This window comes from Bombyx mandarina, chromosome 23 (genome assembly GCF_030267445.1).
Source record: "Bombyx mandarina strain Sakado chromosome 23, ASM3026744v2".
Taxonomy (NCBI): domain Eukaryota; kingdom Metazoa; phylum Arthropoda; class Insecta; order Lepidoptera; family Bombycidae; genus Bombyx; species Bombyx mandarina.
The window spans coordinates 11,271,661-11,295,722 of NC_143229.1; the positions used below are offsets into that span (position 1 = coordinate 11,271,661).

General features: G+C 37.6%; 2 protein-coding genes and 1 long non-coding RNA gene across 4 annotated transcripts in view; 1 reads left to right on the plus strand and 2 right to left on the minus strand.

Moving 5' to 3' along the window:
* Positions 1 to 24,062, plus strand: part of LOC149500181 (uncharacterized) — a 574,180-nt gene that overhangs the window by 452,314 nt on the left and 97,804 nt on the right. The gene's annotated exons all lie outside the window — the stretch shown is intronic.
* On the minus strand, positions 611 to 2,770 carry LOC114245949 (general odorant-binding protein 66-like). Its single transcript, XM_089737427.1, has 5 exons — positions 2,638 to 2,770; positions 1,967 to 2,047; positions 1,778 to 1,879; positions 1,078 to 1,305; positions 611 to 780 (listed from the first exon to the last, which is right to left on the minus strand). The coding sequence occupies exons 1-5, from the start codon at positions 2,707 to 2,709 to the stop codon at positions 691 to 693; spliced, it is 573 nt and encodes a 190-aa protein (XP_089593553.1). The 5' UTR covers positions 2,710 to 2,770; the 3' UTR covers positions 611 to 690.
* LOC114245942 (uncharacterized) lies at positions 10,267 to 14,751 on the minus strand. Of its 2 annotated transcripts, XM_028178267.2 has the most exons (5): positions 14,598 to 14,750; positions 13,698 to 13,724; positions 12,875 to 12,961; positions 11,357 to 11,590; positions 10,267 to 10,368 (listed from the first exon to the last, which is right to left on the minus strand). In XM_028178267.2, the coding sequence occupies exons 1-5, from the start codon at positions 14,628 to 14,630 to the stop codon at positions 10,339 to 10,341; spliced, it is 411 nt and encodes a 136-aa protein (XP_028034068.1). In that variant the 5' UTR covers positions 14,631 to 14,750; the 3' UTR covers positions 10,267 to 10,338. The 2 variants fall into 2 exon arrangements, with proteins under 2 accessions (XP_028034068.1, XP_089593558.1); XM_089737432.1 differs by having other exon boundaries at positions 10,267 to 11,590; positions 14,598 to 14,751.

The window sequence follows — 24,062 nt, forward strand, 5'->3', positions numbered from 1 at the left end:
TAATCGATATTCGATTATAATTAATTCAAAATTTTAAGTTACTAAGGCTCTATTGTCAAAGATTATTGTACAGTGTACTTCTATAATCACAGATTTCACCAAGGCTACACTATGGATAAATAATATTATTAATCTATTCTCAGTTTGACCACAGACTTTGACAATAAACAAAATAGTATATACCTATATGCCTGTGTGTGTGTGTGTGTGTCAAATACCTGGTAGTGTGTGTAATGTTTTTTTTTATTGATTTAATGTAGTTATAATGCATATTTTAAAAAAAAATAGCATTCTGCACTCCTTCTCTATATTCTCTATAAGTGTGAGAAATTGCATACTCCTCTATCTGCGCGATTTTCGTAAAAAGGGTTGCAAAGTTTTTGCTTCACGTATTAATATATAGATTCTTTTACATAAGTTTGAAATTTGAGAGTGCAATTTTCCTAACTAGTGACATCTAGTGAAAATCTAATGAAACTAATGTAGCACTCTGTTTTAATACCGAATTTCATTTCTAACATTAAAAGAAGCACTTATGGTTTCACCCTATTGATTCTGCAATAGAGTCATTTACTGACGAGGTTGGCGATAAAAAAAAAAAATCTCAATCTTCATTAGATAAGGTTCCTTCTGTCATTTATTTAAAAACAAAAATTCACAAATCGATATTTAATGGTATTTAAAAAATCGTTACTTCGGGAAATATTTCTGGCATTCTGTCATGTGATCTTTAAAAGCTTTGCAATCGTCGGTTGTATTCCACTTCTCGTCTGGACATTCCTGAAATACATATAGCATTCTATGTATTGTATATGTTAATTTCTTAGCACGGATAACGGATCACGCATATATTTTTTTAAATTAGATTGGTTAATTAGTTTGGTGATGTTAGCGGTAGGCAGCGGCTTGGCTCTGCCCCTGGCATTGCTGAAGTCCATGGGCGATGGTAACCACTCATCATTAGGTGGGCCGTGCGCTCGTCTGTCTACAAGGGCAATAAAAAAAAAAGAATTTTCCCATTCTTTCATATGTTCTCTATATCTAGGTTTACTATAAAACAGCACCTAGTATACTCACCATTAATAACACAGTTCCAATACAGAGCGTCATTCTATTAGCAAGGCAGATTTGTGGAGGTCCAGGAAGATCTTCTCGCAAGCACTCCTTGGCTTTCTCCACGGAGGATTTGAAGCTAGGGTTTTTCTCAATGTACTTATCCAGTAAGCTTTTGATGGCTTCAATGTCAGGAGTTTCGTCATTTTTCAGTAAATTGTATTTCTTTAAAAGGCAGTTTTGTTTCGAGCACTGAAGATTAAAATTTAACTATAGTTTTTAAAAGAATGTAACGAAATTCTAATCGAACAATGCGTATCTCGGCCGTACAATATACTATTCAATTGCTTGAGATATACTAAAATTATGAACACAATTGAAGAGAATAAGTAAAAAAAATACAAATATATCACAGATACTTACTGGTGGTAGAACCTCTTGTGAGTCTGCAAGGGAAGGTACCACCACCCTGCCTATTTCTGCCGCGAAGCAGTAATGAGTTTCGGTTTGAAGGGTGGGGCAGCCGTTGTAACTATACTGAGACCTTAGAACTCATATCTCAAGGTGGGTGGCGGCATTTACGTTGTAGATGTCTATGGGCTCCAGTAACAACTTAACAGCAGGTGGACTGTGAGCTCGTCCACCTATTTAAGCAATAAAAAAAAAGATGCATCCCAAATCTCATCGACTGTATAAAAAACGGAAATTAAGCTAAACCACTCACGTCGGGCGGTCCTCTTTCTGATCCTGGTTTCTCGATGCCACACTCAATAAAATCTTCTTCTTTAAAGAACGGTTCAGATAAACAGCATTCGATAGGATTTTTCTGGCATTAAAACAAAACGTAATCAGATATTTTAATAAATTGATATAATAAAGTCAGATTTATTCTCAAGTCTTCTACATTACTTACTACACGCGGTGGCGATCTACATTTTTCGGGAGCATCCTTTAAAAATGGCGGTAGTCCCGGAGGATCCTGGGCTGATATTGCCTAAAATTAATCATTAATCATAATGTAATGTATGAATAATAACTTGAAATAGAAACAAATAGAAACTTGTGTGCAGAAATATCCTACGGTATTTTTGGAAGGTTATGCGCTGTATGCGTTTGTGTATTTAGTATCGGTTTTTCGTTTCATCGAATTTTAAATCACGACGGGACTAAAGAAGTTTTCATTTAAAATTAAAGACTAGCTTGGTGCTAGAAAATAGTGAGATTATAATATTGAAAGTTAAGCAATTATTCATTAATAGCGACGTATACGATATATATAATTCTCCAATATTTAATTTGAATAAGCCGAATTGCTCGTTATTGTTACTCAGACACAATTCTAACGTAAAATATTTATTGCTATGCTAAGCTAAAATAGATTTCAATCGCTTGATCTTTATCCATAAAATTAAGTACGAAATATTATTTTTTAATAAATTGTAACGCTTAATTTTGTTTTTTTTTTGTGAATAATTTGGTATGAAGTAAATACTCGAATGAGTAAAGCAACTGACTGAATTTTTCTTGATCACAAAAAATCGGAGGAATAGTTTAACAACTTATTATATGTAATATTTTACTCACCTGCAAAACAGCTAGAATGACGATGACACAAGCGTACCCCATCATTGTGAGGGTATTATGATGGCGTGACATCAACCATCATTAGTTTTATAGGCAGCCAACAGCCGTGACTATTGTTCGTAGGGAAACAATCAAGGTGTCTCCATCCATGCAGACATGGGAAATCGTAGAAGTGTTTGTCCATTGATGGAATTTTTTAGTTCGTGTTCGTTAATACGTAGGTGAGCTAAGTACTTTAAGTTTCGTCCCCGCGCGTAGGGGCAGGGTATGTGGGACTGGACGGTCCGCAGATTTTGGGAGCGGACCGCAGGTTCAAGTGTGGTATTTAAGGCCCTATCCTGCACTTTCGTCCAAGCGTCGATCTCCCTACTCGGCCGAGGTAAGGAGGCCACCGCGGTTAAATCTCCAACCTGCAATAGCGCAGTTCACCCCAAGACACCTGGCCGACGGAGCCTTCGAGACGAATCGAAGGCTTTGGAACTTCGCCCATCTCGGTTCGGCGGCCCAGGGTGTACCGCTGGTATTCCGGGATACCCTGCTTGGTCAGAACCAGTCTGCCGAGTCAGGACAACATACACTACAAATCCGTCACTTTTATGATGATTTTACTACTGGGTGGAGCGCTAGAGTCCAAGCAATACGCGTCGCTGCCGAGTATCGTAGTAATATGGTTGGCAGCGATAGGTCCTCTCCCACTACGACGAGGCGTCGCGCTGCTCTCAGAATCTAGAACAGCGCGTCAATGTATATTCGACGGTGTCCTCGTAGCGGTCATCTCAGTGGTGGCACTGCGCCGTCGGTTCCTTTGGGCAACCGGTGTAGGTATCGGCCGAAATAGTAGCCGTAAGCACTTGCGTCAGTAGGAAGGCGAGGCGTACTCAGTCGCAGCCCACCCAGTCTGCGAGGGCGCCAATCGGCGAGGCCACGAGTACGAACTGTGTCCGACTGAGGTATCTGAGGATGAGGAGGTCTTTTGCCCTGGCGAGCGGTTCAAATTTCCTCCTAGAAAGCGATGGATATGTTTCATTACGGGATAAGGTCCATCACTCCCTTCTCTGTCGGGCCATGCGGCTCATTGATGGCCTCGGCGGAAACAAAGGGTGCTGCGGTCTACTGTCGAGGGGCAATTGGCAAGACCATGGTCGATGCTGCAAACACTCAATCTCGATCACCTCAATCCCGATTTTGCAGGATAGCCGTCGGAGCCCCGTGGTTCGTCAGGAACGTCGACCTCCATGACGACCTGGACTTAGAGTCCACCAGTAAGTATATTATGCAGTCGGCGTCGATGCGCCACTTCGATAAAGCGGCACGACACGAGAACCCTCTCATCGTGGCCGCCGGTAACTACATTCCCGATCCTGCGGAAATTATGGAAAGCAGTCGACGTCGCCCAAAACATGTCATCTCGGATCCTCCCGATCCACTAACGGTGCTTCTAGGTACTTCAAGCACCGGTCACCGTCCTCGTCGAACACGTCGCTTGCGACGAAGGGCTCGACGAGCGAATTAACCCATAGACACAGTCCACTGAGTTTCTCGCCGGATCTTCTCAGTGGGTCGCGTTTCCGATCCGGTGATAGATTCTGCGAAGCACTGCTCTTGCTAGGGTCAGTGTTAGCATTACTCCGGTTTGAGCCCCGTGCGCTCACCTACACACGTTAGAGTGAAGCTGAAATAGCCTCTCAAGGCTATCAGCATAGATAGGAAAAAAAAGAAAAAAAAAGCAACACCGTAGACAACGCCACGGCCTGGCTTCCAACAGCTGCACGTGGGAAACTATCCATCCCGCGCGCAGTTATCCTGGGATGGTATAGCACCGTGCTGTATTTTTTTGTAATTATCCTTAAAGTTGAATTTGTAAAGTGTTGAAAAATAATTAATAAGTTTTCTCTAAAAAACAAGCGATTGCATTTACCTAAAAATTTTATCCTCGAACCCAAAAATAATCATGCACTGCAATTTTTCCTCTGAGAGCCTTAAAACGTGTAGGCACAAAAGAAATCAAGCCTGATTTGTTTATTCTCTCATAAAAACGTTAATTGTAAAATCAACACATTTTTAAATTTAATACAAAATTTTATATATTATTACGAAGAACCTACATAATCATGTGTTTTTAGATAAGGTACGACCTCATTATTGTGGCACTAGGGAATCTAGTTCCGTGTATGTATGTACATTCACTGCACACATAGCAGTGAGCTTCTAAGATAATTCCTAAGATTTTTCCTGGTAGTGGGACGTCTTGTGAGTCAGTATGGGTAGGTACCACTACCCTGCCTATTCCTGCCACGAACCAGTAAGGCATCTGGATCCGAGAGTTGGAGCCGTCGTTGTGCTAGAGAACTGATCCCTAGATCTCAAGATAGGTGGTGACATTTACTTTATTGATGTCTATGGACTCAATTAGCGCCAGGTGGGCCGTGAGCTCATTCACTAGTCTAAGCAATAAAGAAATTGTCAAATATAATCTGCATCTATAGTATTGAATGCTTTTTTTTATTGCCCTTGTAGGCGGACGAACATACGGCCCACCTGATGCTGAGTGGTTTGCGTCACCCATGGACTTCAGCAATGCCTGGGGCAGAGAGCCAAGCCGCTGCCTACCGTTTAGCCTCGATTGTAGAAGGACACTCGGATGGTGTTCAGTAGAAAAACAATGGTCCATCTAATTAATATTGTCTGTTGGAGTCCAGTCGGCACTTGAAGAACATCTTGCGTATTGCTATAGTGATACAGTCATGCGTTCCGGCCTAAAGCCTGTTTCAAGGTAGATGGTATTCACGTTGTGAAGTTTATGAGGCTGGCGGCCAATTAACGCCATGTCGCCGTTGCTTACCCTGACTTTTGAGATAGAAGGTACTTTTTTCCTACTTAATCGTTGGTAGTCTAAGGTGCTATTCTAACTACGCGGGGATCGATAGGTGAGCTCACGTGGCTTAGCCTGGGATCTTCGTCGTAATCGACGAGCTCGACGAGAATTTTTATTTTTTTTTATTGCTTAGATGTGGGGACGAGCTCACAGCCCACCTGGTGTTAAGTGGTTACTGGAGCCCATAGACATCTACAACGTCACACACCTTGAGATATAAGTTCTAAAGTCTCAAGTATAGTTACAACGACTGGCCCACCCTTCAAACCAAAACGCATTACTGCTTCACGGCAGAAATAGGCAGGGTGGTGGTACCCACCCGCGCGGACTCACAAGAGGTACTACCACCAGTATGTGCTGGCGTTTGTTCCCGTAGTAATAATGAATGTTCTGCAACTGAAACGATAATCACAAATTAAACGGCATTCAGTTATATGATTTTTGCACGGCTAAATTCGCGAATTTATTATAAAATGTAGGTAGGACATTAAAGCAAAATCCAATCCATTATTTATTTAGGCCTTTCCTGTTGCTAAATTTACGTGTTATGGCGTCATAATGATCGGTGATTTTCAATGTGGTTTCGTGCGAATTTTCCGCATAAATCTGAGTTTTGAAGTTTTTATATTTTTTTTATTGACCTTGTAGGTAGACGAGCACACGGTCGACCTGTTGGTGAGTGATTACCGTCGCCCATGGATGTCAGCAATGCCAGGGGAAATGTAAAGGTCAGACTTAAGTAGCTGATGGGCTGCGGTAACCACTTAGCACCAGGTGGGTCGTGAGTTCGTCCTTAAGAAATAAACAACAGGTGAGTGAATTTGCCTAAGAAATAATCGGTTGTCTGTAAAGTCGGTTTATTGACGATACTTGAACGTGACAACGTCATAAGAAAATACTGATGGAGTGGTTTCATTTTTCAATTATCGCAAGTGTCGTTGCTATAAACAATTGACACCACAACACCACATTCACTTTTCACTGAACTTCATACTTGACGAAAACATGTAAATGTATTTTACAGCAGCTGTCCACGCGGATGCATCGCTCACTCAAGTAGGAGTGACAGATGTACGCTGCCGAACGCGGAGGCCGATTGTGCCTCTTTGTCGCTCGTTGCGCGCTCTCGCTTGCACTTCAAGCCTTAAATGGAACGCCTCACAGCGAGGTAACGCCGCATGAGTCATGTTTTTTCGTGCGTGCAGCCGGCTCCATCGAATTATAAGACGTTGTCACGTCAAAAAATTAAGAAGAAGTAGTTAAGTGATTTCTTGTGTGTCATGAAATACGCGTGTAGAATTATAACAAAATCTGCTTTGTGTGTTACTCTAATGAGTGTTATAGAAGGCTAACGGTCTTCGAAGAATTTTTTTTGCAAATGATGGATACAAAATTGGTGCAGATATGAGCTACTCTCTAACGCTCACGGGTATATTCGGTACCACCATATTCCCGTTTCTACCGCGGAGCAGTTATTCGTCGGTTGTGACATTCGCTATTTGATGTCCGTAGGCTCCGGTAATCACTTAATACCAGATGATCAGTAAGCTCGTTCACCTGCATGAAGCAATAAGAACAAACTAATTGAACTTTTTTTTTAATTATTGTAAAGTAAAACCTTCATAGTCTAAAACTCTTTAGTTTTCTAAAAAGGATTTTCTTATATGTCATTCAGTGAAATTTGACATTCAGTATAATCTATGGTTCAGTTTGTTTAAAAGTATTGAGGACTTTTTGGCGGGAACGCGAGGAGTGAAGTTGTGTGATTTGTTTTATTTTGTCTATTTAGTGTTTCTTCAGGTTTAAATGTGTAATAATGGTGGTTTATTAACTGTTTAATATCTGTGAAAGTGCACAAATGTGGGAAAATGAAACAAAGCTGCTGGACGTAACTTCTCGGGTTCCTCCAAAAAGTCCACTGAAAAAAATCTCAGTAAATGACCACCATTTTACTGCGATTATATTTCATCTCATATCATCTCATTTCATTAAATTTCATCCCAGTTGATTAATGTCTCAAATTAATCATCTTCATTTCATTTCACTCCATATTATCATTTTTCATAAAATTAAGAAAATAAAGTAAAATAAGACATGACTTAAAGGTCGTAGTTACCAGGTCATAAAATCTCTTAAAAAAAAAAAGTATTGATTTTATTAGATTAAAGGCTTTAAATGTTGTTTTCTCATTATAGGTACACATAACAGAAAACGCAATTAAGTCTTTTATTGTTTATTTATTCTGGAACACCCAATATCATTATATAATTATAACACTATTTTTTCGACAATTCGAAAACCCGAATTATCGGTAATTTAGTGAAAATAACATTTTAATGATCAACAAACATGAATAACAAAGACAATAAGCCGTAAGTGTGACGGATGTCCTCAAGGAAATCCATCACGCCTGGTGAATCAGTGTCAAGTGCTCTCAGGGCCTTGAGCTTACAATTGACCACACTTAATCGACCTCTCAACATTAACATTGCCTATCGTATATTAAGGTATTTGATTGGTGAGAATTAAAACCAAAATTACCAGGCCTGGTGTTGTTTAACTGTTGCTTGAAATGTGAGACCTCGATCATTGGCCAATGCTCATAGAACGCATAGAACAATGAACTATCGGCGTGTTTACGCTTTTCTCAGACAGTTCTATAGATAATTACAATCTAAGAACGCATATTATGATGGTCTTTGACATTGATTTGTATAAAACAAATATTCTGTATATAACAAAACTGTCACTATTTTCTAATAGATAATTTTCAATACCTTAGTATCACTAATAATAATAAAATTATTATATTCTTATTATATTTATGCTGGATTAGATGGGTCGACGGTATATCCAGTGTTAAGTGGTTACTTAAAACGCCCTAACGTCAGTACCAAGCAAAACAATGTTATGGTTAAATGGGATTCTTGCCATTCTAGTTTTAGAAGGGCAAAAGAGTGCAATGTCCTCTTGTTGATATTGACAACCCTGCCAATCAATGCCGGTCTCAAGCCCGCATGAGAAAAGAAGAGGGTTGAGTTGGAGTTAGACCTTTCCACCGTAAAACAGTCAACACCAAATATCTGGCGGCAGTTAATTAGCCGGACCCAAATAAGCCTTCAGCGGCCTCGAAGGACTAAATCTCTTCCAAAAACACTGCCGTGGAAGAACGCGGGACCCCACCATCTGTATTTTCCTAAAAAACCTCATGAGGCCTCAGCACTGAGGACTATTGACGCAAAGACGCTTACTGGTGGTAGGACCTCTTGAGAGTCCGCGCGGGTAGGTACCACCTCCCCGCTTATTTCTGCGTTAAGCAGTAATGCGTTTCGGTTTGAAAGGTGGGGTAGCCGCTGTAACTATACTTGAGACCTTAGAACTTATGTCTCAAGGTGGGTGGCGCATTTACGTTGTAGATGTCTATGGGCTCCAGTAACCACTTAACACCAGGTGGACTGTGAGCTCGTCCACCCACCTAAGCAATAAAAAAAAAGCCTATTTGACCAAATAACTTGAGACCACTTTGTAGTCAAAATAATGAAGACATAAAAATCTTGTCTTGAAATATTAAAATATAAAAACAAATATATAATAAACTATGTGACTAGTTCAAACAAAGCATGGTGTCAATGTAACGGATGTCTTCAAGGAAATCAGGCCTGGTCACCAAGCATGAAGTTTTATTACGGCCTTCTAGACTTCTCTTTGTATTAGTCCAAACTAGTTCGGTATGCATTCGTCGACAAATATCTGTCAGATAATTAAGTGTTTTCGGCTTTTAATTAACAAATATCACGCTTAGAGAACTTATAACATTGTGATAAATTTAGAACAACTTGTGGTCGACCGAAATTCGACCATAATTAGTTTAAACTAATTTGAACATTATTATGGTTCTATTGTCAAAGACCATACAATCACGGCCATTTCGCCAAGGCTACACTATATACAATGAATATTAATGACAAACAATATTAATCTATTCTCAATTTGACCAAAGGCTTTAACAATTAGTATTTTGCACTCCTTCTCTATATTCTGTTTAAGTGTGGGAAATTTCGTATTATTCCGTCTGCGCAATTTTCGTATTTTAGTAAAGTACAATAAAACATTGTTTTTAACGCCATTTCTTAAGTGTCCGGGTTAAATAAATTGCTTATGATAATATTGGCAGCGCCATCGACGTGTCATTAAATGAAAAATTCGACATAACGTCTCGCAGCAACGCAACATTTTATTGATTTTTTTCCTACCTATTCGTTGGTAGCCTAAGGGGCCATTCCAGCTAAGCACGGTACAGGTAGGTAAGCTCACGGGCTCAAACTGAGAGAATTTGCTAACACTAGCCCTAGCAAGAGTAAAGCTTCGCAAAATCTACCACCGGATCGGAATTGCGACCCAATGAGAAGATCCGGCGAGAAACTCAGTGGGAAAATTTGAGTGAGCTACTCGTAAGCCGTACCCTTCTTCTTCGTAGAATCTACCACCGGATCGAAATCACGACCCACTGAGAAGATCCGGCGAGAAACTCAGTGGGCTAGAGAGGACTCATGATTGCTGGTTGGCGTACACCATACCACTTGTAAATAAACAAACAAAATCTATAACGGGAGCAGCTATTGAGAGGTACTTACCTAGGTAGATGTTTAGACCCCAATAAAAAACAAAAGTTTTTTCAAAATTGGATCCGACTTTTTGCGTCTTTAATCGATAAATACAGTATTCAATAAATGTGACAAACAAAAAACTTCGACTTACACTAATTGTAAATTCGTTTATTTAAAAATAATTCAATCGTTACAATGGAATTGTTAGAGTGTTCGCTTTCAGCAGGTCCAATGTTCGTTGGGACATTTCTGAAAATAAAACAAAAAGTATCATAACTCTAGACTTAATTAAAATAAATATGAATTTATTCCGTATAAAAGGAAAATAAATAAAAAACTCTATGTTGTTTTGAAACGATGATGCGAGAAGGTGTTTAAAACAGCGCGATTGAATGTGTTCCTCTGCGCAATCTTCAACTATAGCTGGCTATTCGATATTGTTAATATTTAACATACAAGTTCACAGTCTGATATCAGCGGCTACCCGAGCCTATTGTTACCACTAAACTAACGCCGCTTGAATTTCAATGTCTATTGGGTATACGGACTGTCGTCCCCTTCAACCTGTAATGTAAGTAAGCGGTAGCAGCAGACACAGCCCGCTGAGATTCTCGCCGGATCTTCTCAGTGGATCGCTCTTTCGATCCGGTGGTAGATTCAGCAAAGCACTGCCCTTGCTAGGACAAGCCCTTGATTGTTAGCAAATTCACCAGGCTGAGAGCCCCATGAGCTCGCCCACACGTTAAATGAACCTAGTATAACCCCTCGAGGTTACTAGGATAGGTAGAAAAAAAGAGCAGAAAGGATGGCGGTACTAACGGACTTACAGGCTTAAATATACCCTACTATAAATTTCACCGGTGTCATTTTTTACATGATATAAAACTTAATTTATGATTAGGTTAAGCTGGTTAAGGTTAAGGTTAAGTTGTTGTAGAGTTGACCGGGGGAAACCCGCTACTCTACCCGGGTTCTGACCCTGGGCGGAGATTGGACATGTGGCGAGACAGTGCAAGGAGAGTCGTTTGATGGGTAGGGCCCTAAAAAAATATCCTTGGGCTTGTGGTTTGCTCCCAACATCTGCGGACCGTCAAGACCTACATAGGCGCAGAAACCTAATGTATGAGGTTCGGCCGCTGTTCAAAAGGAAAGGAAATGTCAGATATTGGTTGATTGAGCCGAACTGATTGAAATAACGATTTTGGTCATGGCTTATTTTTATTTCCCAATACGTCACCTTCAACATAGCGATTCCGGTACACGTGAACACATCGTAGGCACTACAAGGAAATTCTAAGTACTGTCTCAGATCTTTGTCAACGCAGTCGCTGATGGCCTTCTCCACGGCCACTGACCAACCCTCGTGCTCTTTCGCCCATTGTCGGAGATGCGTTTTGTATGCTTCCTTGATAAGGGTCTTGTTTTCAGTTAAAAAGCCCGACTTTTCGAAAACGCATTGAATGTCCTTGCACTGTGAAAGATCAAAACAATTGCTTAATTTGGTTATTTGTTTGTTGGCAGACAAAAATGTTACAAATATAGTTTTATTAGACTTCACTGTATTGCGTTTACTGCGAAATAAATTTCACTTATACTTTAGCCTCAGTAACACGTGGTGTTTATGCCATTAAATTGTAGCTTATGTGATACGTTGCTATTTTTAACACAGCGCCATCTATGAGATATTAATGTTAAATAGTATTACAATTGTCGGTAAAAACTGGTTTAAGGCGCCACCTGTTTTAGACTTATGAAACTTACAACTAATAACAATAATCAACATAAGATATAATTTTATTGTTAATTAATAAATATTGCAACCATTAATCGAAATAAAAAAAACATCCTATGGCCGAAGTTGGAACAAAATATATATTTATATAACAAAGAAGTTAAAATCGGTTCAGTAGTTTAGGTGTCCATCGCGGACAAACAACGTGACACGTAATTTATTTAAATTAAGAAGATGTGCAGTTTGGGACATTTCCCATTTAGTTTATACTTTACTAAGCAGCAATATACAAAAGCCAGTCACAAAAATACAAATACATTATTAAAAATACTTTTACGTCTTAATCTTTTTCTTGGCTACGGGACTGTTCCAGAATGCGTATTAGTCTCGCATTGATTATTTTCATTATATTTTTTCCGATATGTCGAATACTTAACAGTTTTCATGGTTAAAGACAACTAAAGCGGCTTTAGTAGGCAGCGGCTTGGCTCTGCCCCTGGCATTGCTGAAGTCCATGGGCGACGGTAACCACTCACCATCAGGTGGGCCGTATGCTCGTCTGCCTACAAGGGCAATAAAAAAAAATAAAAAAAAAATAAAGCGATATTTGTCTATCGTGCCCACTACTACCGTGAATAAGTAAGGTGTACCCTCTTTAAAGGGTAGAACAGCCGTTCTTCTATTTCATTGAGTCTTAGACCACATATCTCAAGTTCAGAGGCGGCAACTTATTAATCACTTAAGCCATGGGTTGTAAATTCGTTCATTAGTAGGAGAATCACCCTCAGACACAGCCCACTGAGTTTCTCGCCGGATCTTCTCAGTGGGTTGCGTTTCCGATCCGGTGGTAGATTCTGCGAAGCACTGCTCTTGCTAGGGCTTGTGTTAGCAACGTCATCAGGTTTGAGCCCCGTGAGCTCACCTACTAGTTAAGTCGACGCTGATATAGCCTCTCAAGGCTATCAGCTTAGGTAGGAAAAAAAAGGTAGGGGAAAAATACGGATAATTAAATTAATAACTTACAGGTCCAGGCAGCTTTGGGTTGGAACATTCTGCGAGAGGTTCTGGATTCCCCAACTCAGGAATGTTACAGCACGCCGAAATTGGTTTCTGTAAAATACCATTTATACCATTTCGTTAAATACTTAAACAACACAGATATGGATTTGAAAAGTGAATGGCAGGATGGCATCTAGTAAAAAAAGGGTTCGCCAAAAATTTGGAATTCTGGTAAAACATTAACTATTGTTGTTAGTTGTAGAACCGCAAACGTTACCTTCAAAGTCGGAAATCATTATCATGAAAGTGCTTAATATCGTTAAGTGTGTAAAACTTTGAAAAGTATTAAAGCAGGTAAAAATAGTATTTTGAGTTATTAGTCCTCCCAGGGAACAATTTTAAAACTATTATTCGAAAAAGCCATTACTCGTATATATAATATCTTTGAGGCATTTTTTTATTGCCTTTGTTGGCAGCTGAGCACATGGTCTACCTGATGGTGAGTTGTTACCGTTGCCCATGGAGATCAGCAATGTCAGGATCAGAGTTAAGCCACTGCTTACCGTCATTAGCAATTGTAATGATATTTCGTGGTTAAATTATCCATTAAATAGTGGAGGAATACTGTTTTCAATAATAAATTACAGTTCCCTAAGCGAAGCGAGTGCGGGTCGCTAGTCACTTCATAGTATAAAACAAAGTCGCTTTATCTGTCCCCATATCCCTATGTATGCTTAAATCTCTAAAACTACGCAACGGATTTTGATGCGGTTTTTTAATAGATAGAGTGATTGCAGAGGAAGGTTTATATGTACAATAACGTAATTATATGTATAATAATACATACCAAAGTTGCTTTCGCTGCTTGAGCTACCTGGAAATATATATTTTTTTAAATTAGTGCAATGATTCCTAATTTAAAAATAATTTAGGAAGGTTTTCTTTGGATTTTACAGCAAGGTGCATTTTTTTCTTTTGGGATTACTTAATTATAGTATAACAAAATAAAAAAGGTGGTGGATATCACCAAACGACTTTGTTATTTATATATTTCTTTGGCGCTCAGTCAAGTTCTAAGTATTTATCAGTTCAGTATCGAGATATTATACGTGTTATTATAATAATAGTACAAGACGTGCTCTGCGGATTCACACGGCTTAAATTTGTAATTTAGATCTTATAAAACACGTAAAATTTTCCCGAGATAAAAACTGTCACACTCTCTGTTGCATAAAGTACCAATCGATTTACACTAATTTACGATTCAGAAAATACATTGTAGTATTTAATTTAAGAGATAATAGATATAGACCATAATGCTAACTTTTACAAAATTCAGTACACTAGTATTTAATAACTAGCAGATTTACTGGTGGTAGGACCTCTTGTGAGTCCGCACGACTAGGTGCCACCGCCCTGCCTATTTCTGCCGTGAAGCAGCAATGCGTTTCGGTTTGAAAGGGTGGGGCAGCCGTTGTAACTATACTGAGACCTTAGAATTTATATCTCAAGGTGGGTGGCGCATTTACGTTGTAGATGTCTATGGGCTCCAGTAACCACTTAACACCAGCTGGGCTGTGAGCTCGTCCACTCATCTAAGCAATAAAAAATAAAATAAATTAAAACTTGCTTTGCCTGGGTCATGTTATTGAAATATGACACTAAAATTTTATGTAGGTAAAACAAAAGTCGAATTTTTCAAACAGAATCCTAAATCAAACTGTTTAAAAAATAGAACATTACTCACTGTAAAAATTGCAAATAAGACACAAACTTTCATTTTTATGATTTTTCACTCACCACCCTTCCCAACACAAATACGTATTCGAGAACGTCTCGGATAAACAAAACTGCTATAATAGAGACAGTTTAACTTATTTATAAACACGCACTATCTAGAGTCAAAGTTCAATTGAGTCATTCGAAGAAAATCATTATCGTTATAAACATTAAAATCGTAGAATTACAATTGTTCTGACATTGTCCATAAATAAAAGCGATTTAAATTTAAAATTTAAAAACAGCGTGTCACCTTAAGTTGAACCTTTCCACTGCTTACTTGCTACAGGCAAAGCAGAGAGTGATAAGAAAATTCTGTGCTTACGAAATTTGTAAACACAACAAATTAAAACGTGATATTCGTGTATGGACAGCTTACTATGAACATCGGTAAAATTTAACAACATTAAGTAGTCGTTTTAAAACCAATAGACTTTAGCATTAAAGATGTACATCTTGGTTTTTTTTTCTTGCTCTGAAGCTGAGCTAAACGAGCTCACGGCCCGCCTGGGGTTAAGCGGTTACCGGAGCCCATCGACGTACACAACGTAAATGCCGTCACCCACCTTGAGATACAAGTTCTAAAGTCTCCGTTTTTACAGTACAACGGCTGCCCTACCTACCCTACCCTTCAGACCGAAACGTATTACTGCTCCACGGTAGAAATAGGCAGGGTGATGATATCTACCCGTTCGGACTCACAATACGTCCTACTGTCAGTCCACAAGACTTCCTGCCACCACCAAACTGCTGAAACGCATGATGAAAAACACGCGGGAGCTATGATGGCCATACGCCATTAGTAACAAGCCTTACCCAGAATAAATTAATAGAATGACTTAACCTTAACGCTTATTTTGCGCGTTAATCACGTTTCATTTATTAGTTTTGTTTTCAATCCGGTCGCAAACAATACTGTGAACTTTTTATCTTACGTTCCATTAAAAATAATGGCATATCGATTGTTTATTAGCACGTGACTAAGTTTAATGTGAATATTTTAATACAAAAAGTTGTAATTCGTTATTATTATGATTGTAGTATAAATGGGCAAATGACCATGATTTTCAAAGCCTATACTCCTCAGTAAAGATCACTATAAATCTTGCGACATGAGGTGGAAATCAAAATTTTATTATAATAAGGTTGTTCTGAACTGAATCTGAATTAGTTAGGTTAGAAATAGTTAGTTAGCTAGAAATTGGTCAGTGAAATTAATATGTGGGCGTTTCCAACACAAATATTATGTAATGAATACCACAAACAAGTTTACCTAAAGAAATCATATTGTCGAAACAATAAAAAGTTCCAGCTTACGTGCGATTCTGCTAATGTTCAAACTCCGCAGGCATGTACAAATTTTATCTAAGGAAAAACGTATCGGACATTATATTCACGAATGACTTCCACGGTGAATAATTTTAATGTGTATGGTAGTAGGTTGTGTATTGTAAGCCCGCACTTGTATTAGATACTATTGACCCACCTCCTTCTGCCCCCAAGCTGTCATGCTTTTGAGTTTTAAGGTGGGATTGCTGTTACATAGAGAGTCGGGACTTAACCTCAGAATGAGTGGCGGCATGCATATTATGAATTCCGATAATCATCTAAAACTATGTGGGCGATGAGTTCGTTCACCTATCCAAGCAATAAATATAATTCTTTATATGATCTGTATGCCTATTAATATTAATGCGTTTTTTTATTTATTTTAATCGAATCGTTAATAGTTAGTTATCATCTTGAAAATTACGTGTTCCAATTGCAAATTTTGTAAAATACTCAATCCACATTTGGTCACGATTTATATGGATCTTTAGGAAGATGTCTTCACGACTTGATTAGTCGTAGGCACTTCGCAATAATCTAGATTTTATGCTCCATAAAATGTTTGGATTCTTGGACGAGCATTGGCTATTAAAGCAGAATTGACGATTCACGTAATTTTATCTGGCAAACAAATTAGTGTATTAGAAACTAGGGTTGTTTGTGTTGAAAATTAATTAAATAACATCGAAAAATGCAACTTACTTTAAATATTCATTGTCCTGGATGGTTTTCTGGTGTATCGTGTGTACCAGAAACGTACAAGACAAGCCCACTCAGATAACAAAACTCAAATGCCTTTTGCTTTAACCCAAGATCTGACTCGGACACTAAACCCTAGCCTAAAGATGCGACCACTATTAGCAATGTTTCTAAATAATACCTAATTGCTTTGTTTATTGCATTATTGGGTGAACAGTCTACTCTGTCTCTAGTAACTACCCAGATGTAGCTATTATATATTCGTCAATAACTTTTAGTACGTACTAAGAAAAATTGGTATCTACCAAGCGGGATTTGAACACAGGCACAACAATTGCATTGCTAAATACGGGTACGTCGGGTATCTTATCCTTAATGCCACGACCGCTTTTGGAAACATAAATAAATTATTCCTATCAAATTATTCCATCTTGAGTGACGTCGATACGGCGAAATATTGAGGACTTATATTTGTAAAATGGTACTCATTTATGTAATGACACATGCGCAACAACTGCGAATGCCAACGGATTTCTTATCTTTGTTATTGTTTTGAAGTTTTGCTATTTGAATTAATATAGGGACTTTAATTATATATTGAATTGTGATCTAACAATTATGATTTTTTTTATTGCTTACTTGGATGGACGACCTCACAGCTCACCTGGTGTTAAGCGGTTACCGGAGCCCATAGACATCTACAACGTAAATGGGCCACCCACCTTAAGATATAAGTTCTAAGGTCTCAAGTATAGTTACAACGCCTGCCCCGCCTTTCAAATCGAACGCATTACTTCTTCACGGCAGAAATAGCCAGGGCGATGGTACCTACCCGTGCGGACTCACAAGAGGTCCTACCACCAGTAAATGATGATAGAGAACGTTGCTTGCGCTCAAGTTTATTTCTTTATCTTTCTTATTTACTTAAGAGTTAGAGGAGGATAAACGATCTGTAATGTTTTTGACTTGGAACGAGTGACTTCTATCACGTGCCTTTCATTTCAGGGACGGACAATATACATAATTATGACATCATAAAATACTTATGTATACATATTTTAAAGTTGAGGTTTAAATAATGGAAAATCTTCTTAACATCCTCATTTGTATACCATGAAGATATTTGTTGAATTTCACGGACTTCTTAACCTTGTACATAAATTTTGTGTAATACCCAAGGGGGGGTTGTAAGCGCTCATTTTATGGCCCGTAAACAAGTCTTACGTACGCACATTGTTGTGTGGACACCCTTAGCGATGTCTATGACGAATTTTATTGCTATTTGTGGAACGAAAGAATCTATTTTCGTGTCTAGAAATTAAAAGGAATATGACATTAACATTTCATTAACATGATGAACCAAAACATTTTTCGAGAAAATGGTAGGAATCGATAATTAGTAATTAATTATAACAATACTATAGTATCTACGTCAGATACAATTAAAACTGCTTTTACTATTTAATGTCGGGAAAAATGTTAAGTATTCGAAATGTCGTAAATAATATAATGACTTTAAAAAACGCAATAATAAACCTTAAAAATTAAAGTAAACTTATTTTATTGCCCTTGTAGGCAGACGAGCATACGGCCCACCTGATGGTGAGTAGTTACCCTCGCTCAATGACTTCAACAATGTCAGGGGCAGAGCTAAGCCCGCTGCCTACCGTTTAATACTCTCCACAAACTTCGCTTGGAGAAGGTTATGTCATAGTGTAAACTGTAATAAAACTATCATTTATCAAATACGAATCAATGAAATTAATATTTTGATGATATGGGTAATGTTATGAAGCAAATTTTAGACTGTTAAAACACATTGGGCGAAAAGCGAACATTTACATACTAAGTCGAAACTAATTCCCTCAAAAACCAGCGTACGTCGAGACACTGTTAAAATACGTTGAGTGAAAAACGAACATTTGCATACTAAAGTCGTACCTACATTTTCCTAAATCAGCGTATGTCTACTTACTATTGGTAGATGCATTTAACAGGCCAATTAAATAGATGAGGACTTGTGAAGTGTTTCATTAAGCGCGGAATGGTCGGTGCGAGCCACGTAACGCGGCTTATTGACTGTAATCCCGTTCATGGCTTTCTGAAGTGTCCAGCGGCGCCGTACTTAAACGTATCGAATGGTTTTTTAAATTTTCCGTGTTCTCAAAAGCAATCTTCTTATTCGTGGCCTAAAGGATAAGACGTCCGGTGCATTCGTATGTAGCGATGCACCGGTGTTCGAATCCCGCAGGCGGCTACCAATTTTTCTAATGAAATACGTATTTAACAAGTATTCACGATCGACTTCCACGGTGTAGGAATAGCATCGTGTAATAAAATCAAACGCGCAAAATTATAATTTGCGTAATTACTGGTGATACCTCTTGTGAGTCCGCACGGGTAGGTAACACCATCCTGCCTATTTGTGCCGTGAAGCAATAATGCGTTTCGATTTGAAGGGTGGGGCAGGCGTTGTAGCTATAATGAGACCTTAGAGCTCATATCTCAAGGTGGATGGCGGCATTTACGTTGTAGACGTCTATGTCTATGGGCTCCGGTAACCACCGAAAACCAGATGGGCTGTGAGCTCATCCACCTACCTATGCAATAAAAACAAAAAAATATGAATGCAGTCGTGGATAAGGATAAGAAGGATTTGTGTCACCCATTAACTTTAACATTTAACGGCCGTCTGGTGTAGTGGTAAGTGACATGGTCACTACACAAGGGGGTCGCGGGTTCGAATCCCGCCAAGGGAAGATATTTGTATGATAAATATAAATGTCTTTTCCAGGGTTATGGATGTATATTAAATATATGTATGTGTATAATAAAAATCTTCCATTTATATCCGTTATATCTGGTACCTGTAACACAAGTTCTTTACGAACTTATCAGGGGACCGGTTAACGTGGTGTGGTTAAAAAAAAATAAAAAATTAACTGACGTGAAGTCCGAATTAAAATGCAAAACATTGATTAAATATTTTTTTGGTTAGCACCGAAGGTACATGAGCTCTATCTGCGGTAAATGGTGGTCTATAGTTTCTTATACATACTAATACCAAGCTACCGCGGTAGATTATTTTCGTACGAAGTTTTTAGAATTTAATTTTCATATTCATGTTTATTGGAATGGTTGTCCGTAATGTCACCATGCATTAAATTTTCGTGCATTTTGTTTTGAATCATATCTTTTTGTGAGGTCCTTAACGAATACTCAAATTGATCTTGTAATAATTTCTGAGCATCGCGTAATGCGTTTCACAATGTTATTTTTTCATGGTACAATCTGGCTCTGAGATGATAGCACCACTGTTTTTATGTAAGACATGTCCTTCTTCAATATCCTCCTAGTATTGGTGACGTCCATGGACAGTAATTACTTCCCATCACGTTAGCTGCAACCTCATCTGCCTACAAGAGCAGCAAAAAAAAAAGAATCCGCTTAGCTCCGAGATGCGTTTTCAGTAAATACGCCCAATAAATATGACCATAAAAGCCATTTGGATTTATTAATTCATTACATTATCGTGGGAAGCTCTGCGTAGAGATGACGTATAGTTTTCAATGGGAGTTATATTCGAGTTCTAGAACATCAAGGACAGTTTTGATATTGTAGAGAAAAACTATCAGCACCTTTTTATTACTTAGACGGGTTACCGGAGCCAATAGACATTTTCAACGTAAATGCCGTCACCTACCTTTGTTAATAAGTTCTAAGTTTTAACGTCTAGCGAGTTCATACAAATAAAAAAAAATGTTTAAAAAATCAAACAAAATAGGCTTTTATAGAAAATCCAACTAAAAAATAGAAAACAAATTTTAATACATTTGAAATAAAAATAGTGTCAGGAAAAATTATTTTATTGTAAAAAAGCGCGGGGTGCTTTTCAGGATATTATCAAAATAACCCTACTACTCATATCTGTTTATAAAGTATTTCTAACTACTGATACCATGCACCCCACACTTTTTTTTACAATAAAATCATTTTTTCTTAGACTATTTTTAATTCAAATTTATTAAAATTTCTTTTCTATTTTTTAGTTAGATTTTCTATAAAAGCGTATTTTGTTAGTTTTTTTTAAACTATTATTTATTTTTCATTTTTTAGTTGAATTTCAATTTTTTCAATATTTTTTTTAATATTGAATTGTCATCGGTCCGTAATAAGTATACCAAATTTCGAGTTAATCCGACGTTTTGAAGGGGGTCAAAATCATGTTCATTGATTCCGTTACATACTAACATACATACGTCTGAAGCTAATAAAAGCGTATTCAAAAAAAGCATTCGTGTCTTTCCGGAAAAAAAGTTGTTTAATGTTAAATAAAGTTCAGTGCCGCAACGTGAGCTCACAACTACGTAACTTAGGCGCCTTATCGCCGTCACACCGCTCCAATCATATTTCCTTTTGTTTGTCCAGCGTCTCCCCAAAGCCGGCGACGCCATTGTCAAGAGAAAAAAAAAAAATACAAAACACCCTACCACGGGTTTCTGATCACGATTCATCCCGATTAATTTGGTCAGAATTACAAACAAACGCGTTTCGTTTAGAATATACTTTTATCGCAACAAAAAAAAAATTATAGAACCTATTTAGAAAGTGTAACTAAATAATTTAAGCAGTGATATGAAGTTGAATTTCAATCTCATTCCTTTGAAAAATCCTCAAATGATAGTCGTTTATTTAGTGAATCAGATTAATCAAAAGAAAGGGTATACTTTGTTTGTTTCTCTTTTAAAATGAAATTATATCTTGAGCACTAGTGTTAGGGAGTCTTTTGAGTTAGCACGTCTACTGGTTCCTTGCGTTTTTCCGCCGGTCTCCAAACCACCGTTGTAACTATACTTGAGACCTTAGAACTTATATCTCAAGGTGGGTGGCGCATTTACGTTGTGGATGTCTATGGGCTCCAGGAACCACTTAACACCAAGTGGGCTGTGAGCTCGTCCACCAATCTAAGCAATAAAAAAAATTAAAAAAACCAGAGGCAGTGTCAAACTTCTGTATCAACTGTTTTTGTTGTTGTAGCCCGCTGGTACATAGGGCCCTCATAAGCTGTCTACATTTGACCTTCTGTTACGCTTGCTCCTAGACATCTCTCCAGGTCACGTCAGCAGTCCTCATCTCGCTCTCCACGGTGCGTTGCCAAGTCTGTACAGGGCTACCAGGTCTTCTCCTGCCACGCGGTTGCCACTCAAACGCAATTGATGCTGCGTTGACTCCGCTGCGCCGTAGACTGTGTCCTATCCAACGCCATTTCCGATGGGCAATGCTTTGCGCGAAGGGAGTTTGGTCACAATTAGTCCAGAGGTCTTTATTGATATAGTAACTGGCCAGAATATGCGGAGTATCGTCCTCAAGCACTTATTTACAAACATTCGACTGTGAGCCAAAGTAATTGCTTAATATCAAGTGGATTATTAGCTCGTTGACCTATTGTGAAATTCTAAAAAAATTACGGTCTTGCAAATATGATTGATTAAAAATTTCGTTACTCAATTCATAAGAACGTTATACAAAACGGTAACTATAGACAGTACGGGTTTTGATAAACACGAATTTAAATGACACGTTGTTACCTACTTCTGTAAATTCCAGTGTGTCTTATTTCAAAATCCCTTGAACTCGATTAGTTTTCATTGGGATCGAAAAGGAATATTCTGGTAATCTAATATCGCGATGGTGATCTAATATCGCGAACAAACATAAAGATGTACCTCATGACATCACAATTAGTGGAGATCCCATTGACACTGCTACGTATGAGGAGAATGTTCCATATCAGAACTATGGACCTTTATACTCGTATGTATTATGTTACTGACGAACTATTTCGATCAGAATTGATGATACATGCAAATGTCAATATATTACATATATTGTAATATGAGTGTGTATAAGGAACTATCCCTATATATTATAATCCTTTCAAAAAAACGATTTAAAAGGAATCAATTATGGAATGGAATGGAATTAGCAATTTCGATCTACAAATTAGTAAATAAATTGTATTAATAGGTGAAAATATTTTGATATGTTTTCTTAAGATAGGCATTGGCATTCATTTTAAGTCTATAGGCTCAGGGAATCACTTAACATCAGGTGGACTATAAGCTCGATTGCCCAAGTAACACAAAAAAACGTTTAAATTATAGTTGAAATTTAGTCAAAATTACATGTCTTGTGTTTTTAAGATTGAAGGTAACTGTCCTCAGTGACACCTTATAGAAGTTTAGAGGAAAAGGAAAACAAAATAAAAGATACATTGCTTTTTCATTTCTTAAAATTCATCAATTGGTCCGTACCGTAAAAATCGTGTTATTATAAAATGAACAGAAACTACCATTACTAAAATATATATAAATATTATTATAGTTACATATAATAATTACCCACATGAAATGCTCTAAACATAACTAAATACGAACCACAAAAATGTTCTGGTACTTCTGCTTCTGGTTTTGGTACTTAATGAAATAAAATTAACGAAATTACAGAGTATTGTTAATTGTGCAAAAAAATTATATTAATGAAATCATAATACTATCTCTGAATTGTACAAATTTGATAACTAATTAGAAAACGAAATATATGGTTTTATTATACCAAGATATACCTAAATAATTTTACATGTAGGTAATTAGAATCTAATAATATGTAATATAACATAAAAAAACATTCAAAAATTATACCACAGTTTTCTATCAATTTCCGCGCTAATTCCGTTAATCTCCAAAGGCTTGTCTGAAAATACCATGATCGCTTCAGATAACATTAAGCGTATGAATTAGTACTGTTAGGAAAGTTGGGTTATATCGATAAAATTTAAGTCTATATTTTTTTAAATAAAATAATAATAGTAAACAGTGAACAAACGCTCACGTAGTCATGTAAATTCGGTAAAGCTATAACCCCACTACCATTAGGTAGGCAATAAAAAAGTTGACATATCTAATGACTCTGTTAACAACTTATTACTAGCTGGACGGTGAGCACATTTACCCACATAGAAAAAAATAGAACATAACAAAAAGCTCACATCTTCTAATATTTTACGTCAAAGTAGAGATTCAGGGGGACAAATAAGCTTGGAACCAATAATCGTATCTCATTACTCTATTAGATTGTGTTTCCCTCCAATAACTCAGGAACCTTTCTCGAAAGATAGGATTTTTCTCTCAGATATGATTATAAATTAACAGGTTTTGATATTGCTTTTTCTCGTCTAGTCTAATTTTTTAAATAATAACAAACAGAACATGTATTTGATAAACAAATTAAAATTAAGTAAATTCATCACAATGAGGGCATGCGATGTTGTGTTGTTGTCCCCGAAATTTTTCATCGTAATCATTTTTGCAAGTAGAATATGTCAATAAATTTAAACATTCTATTT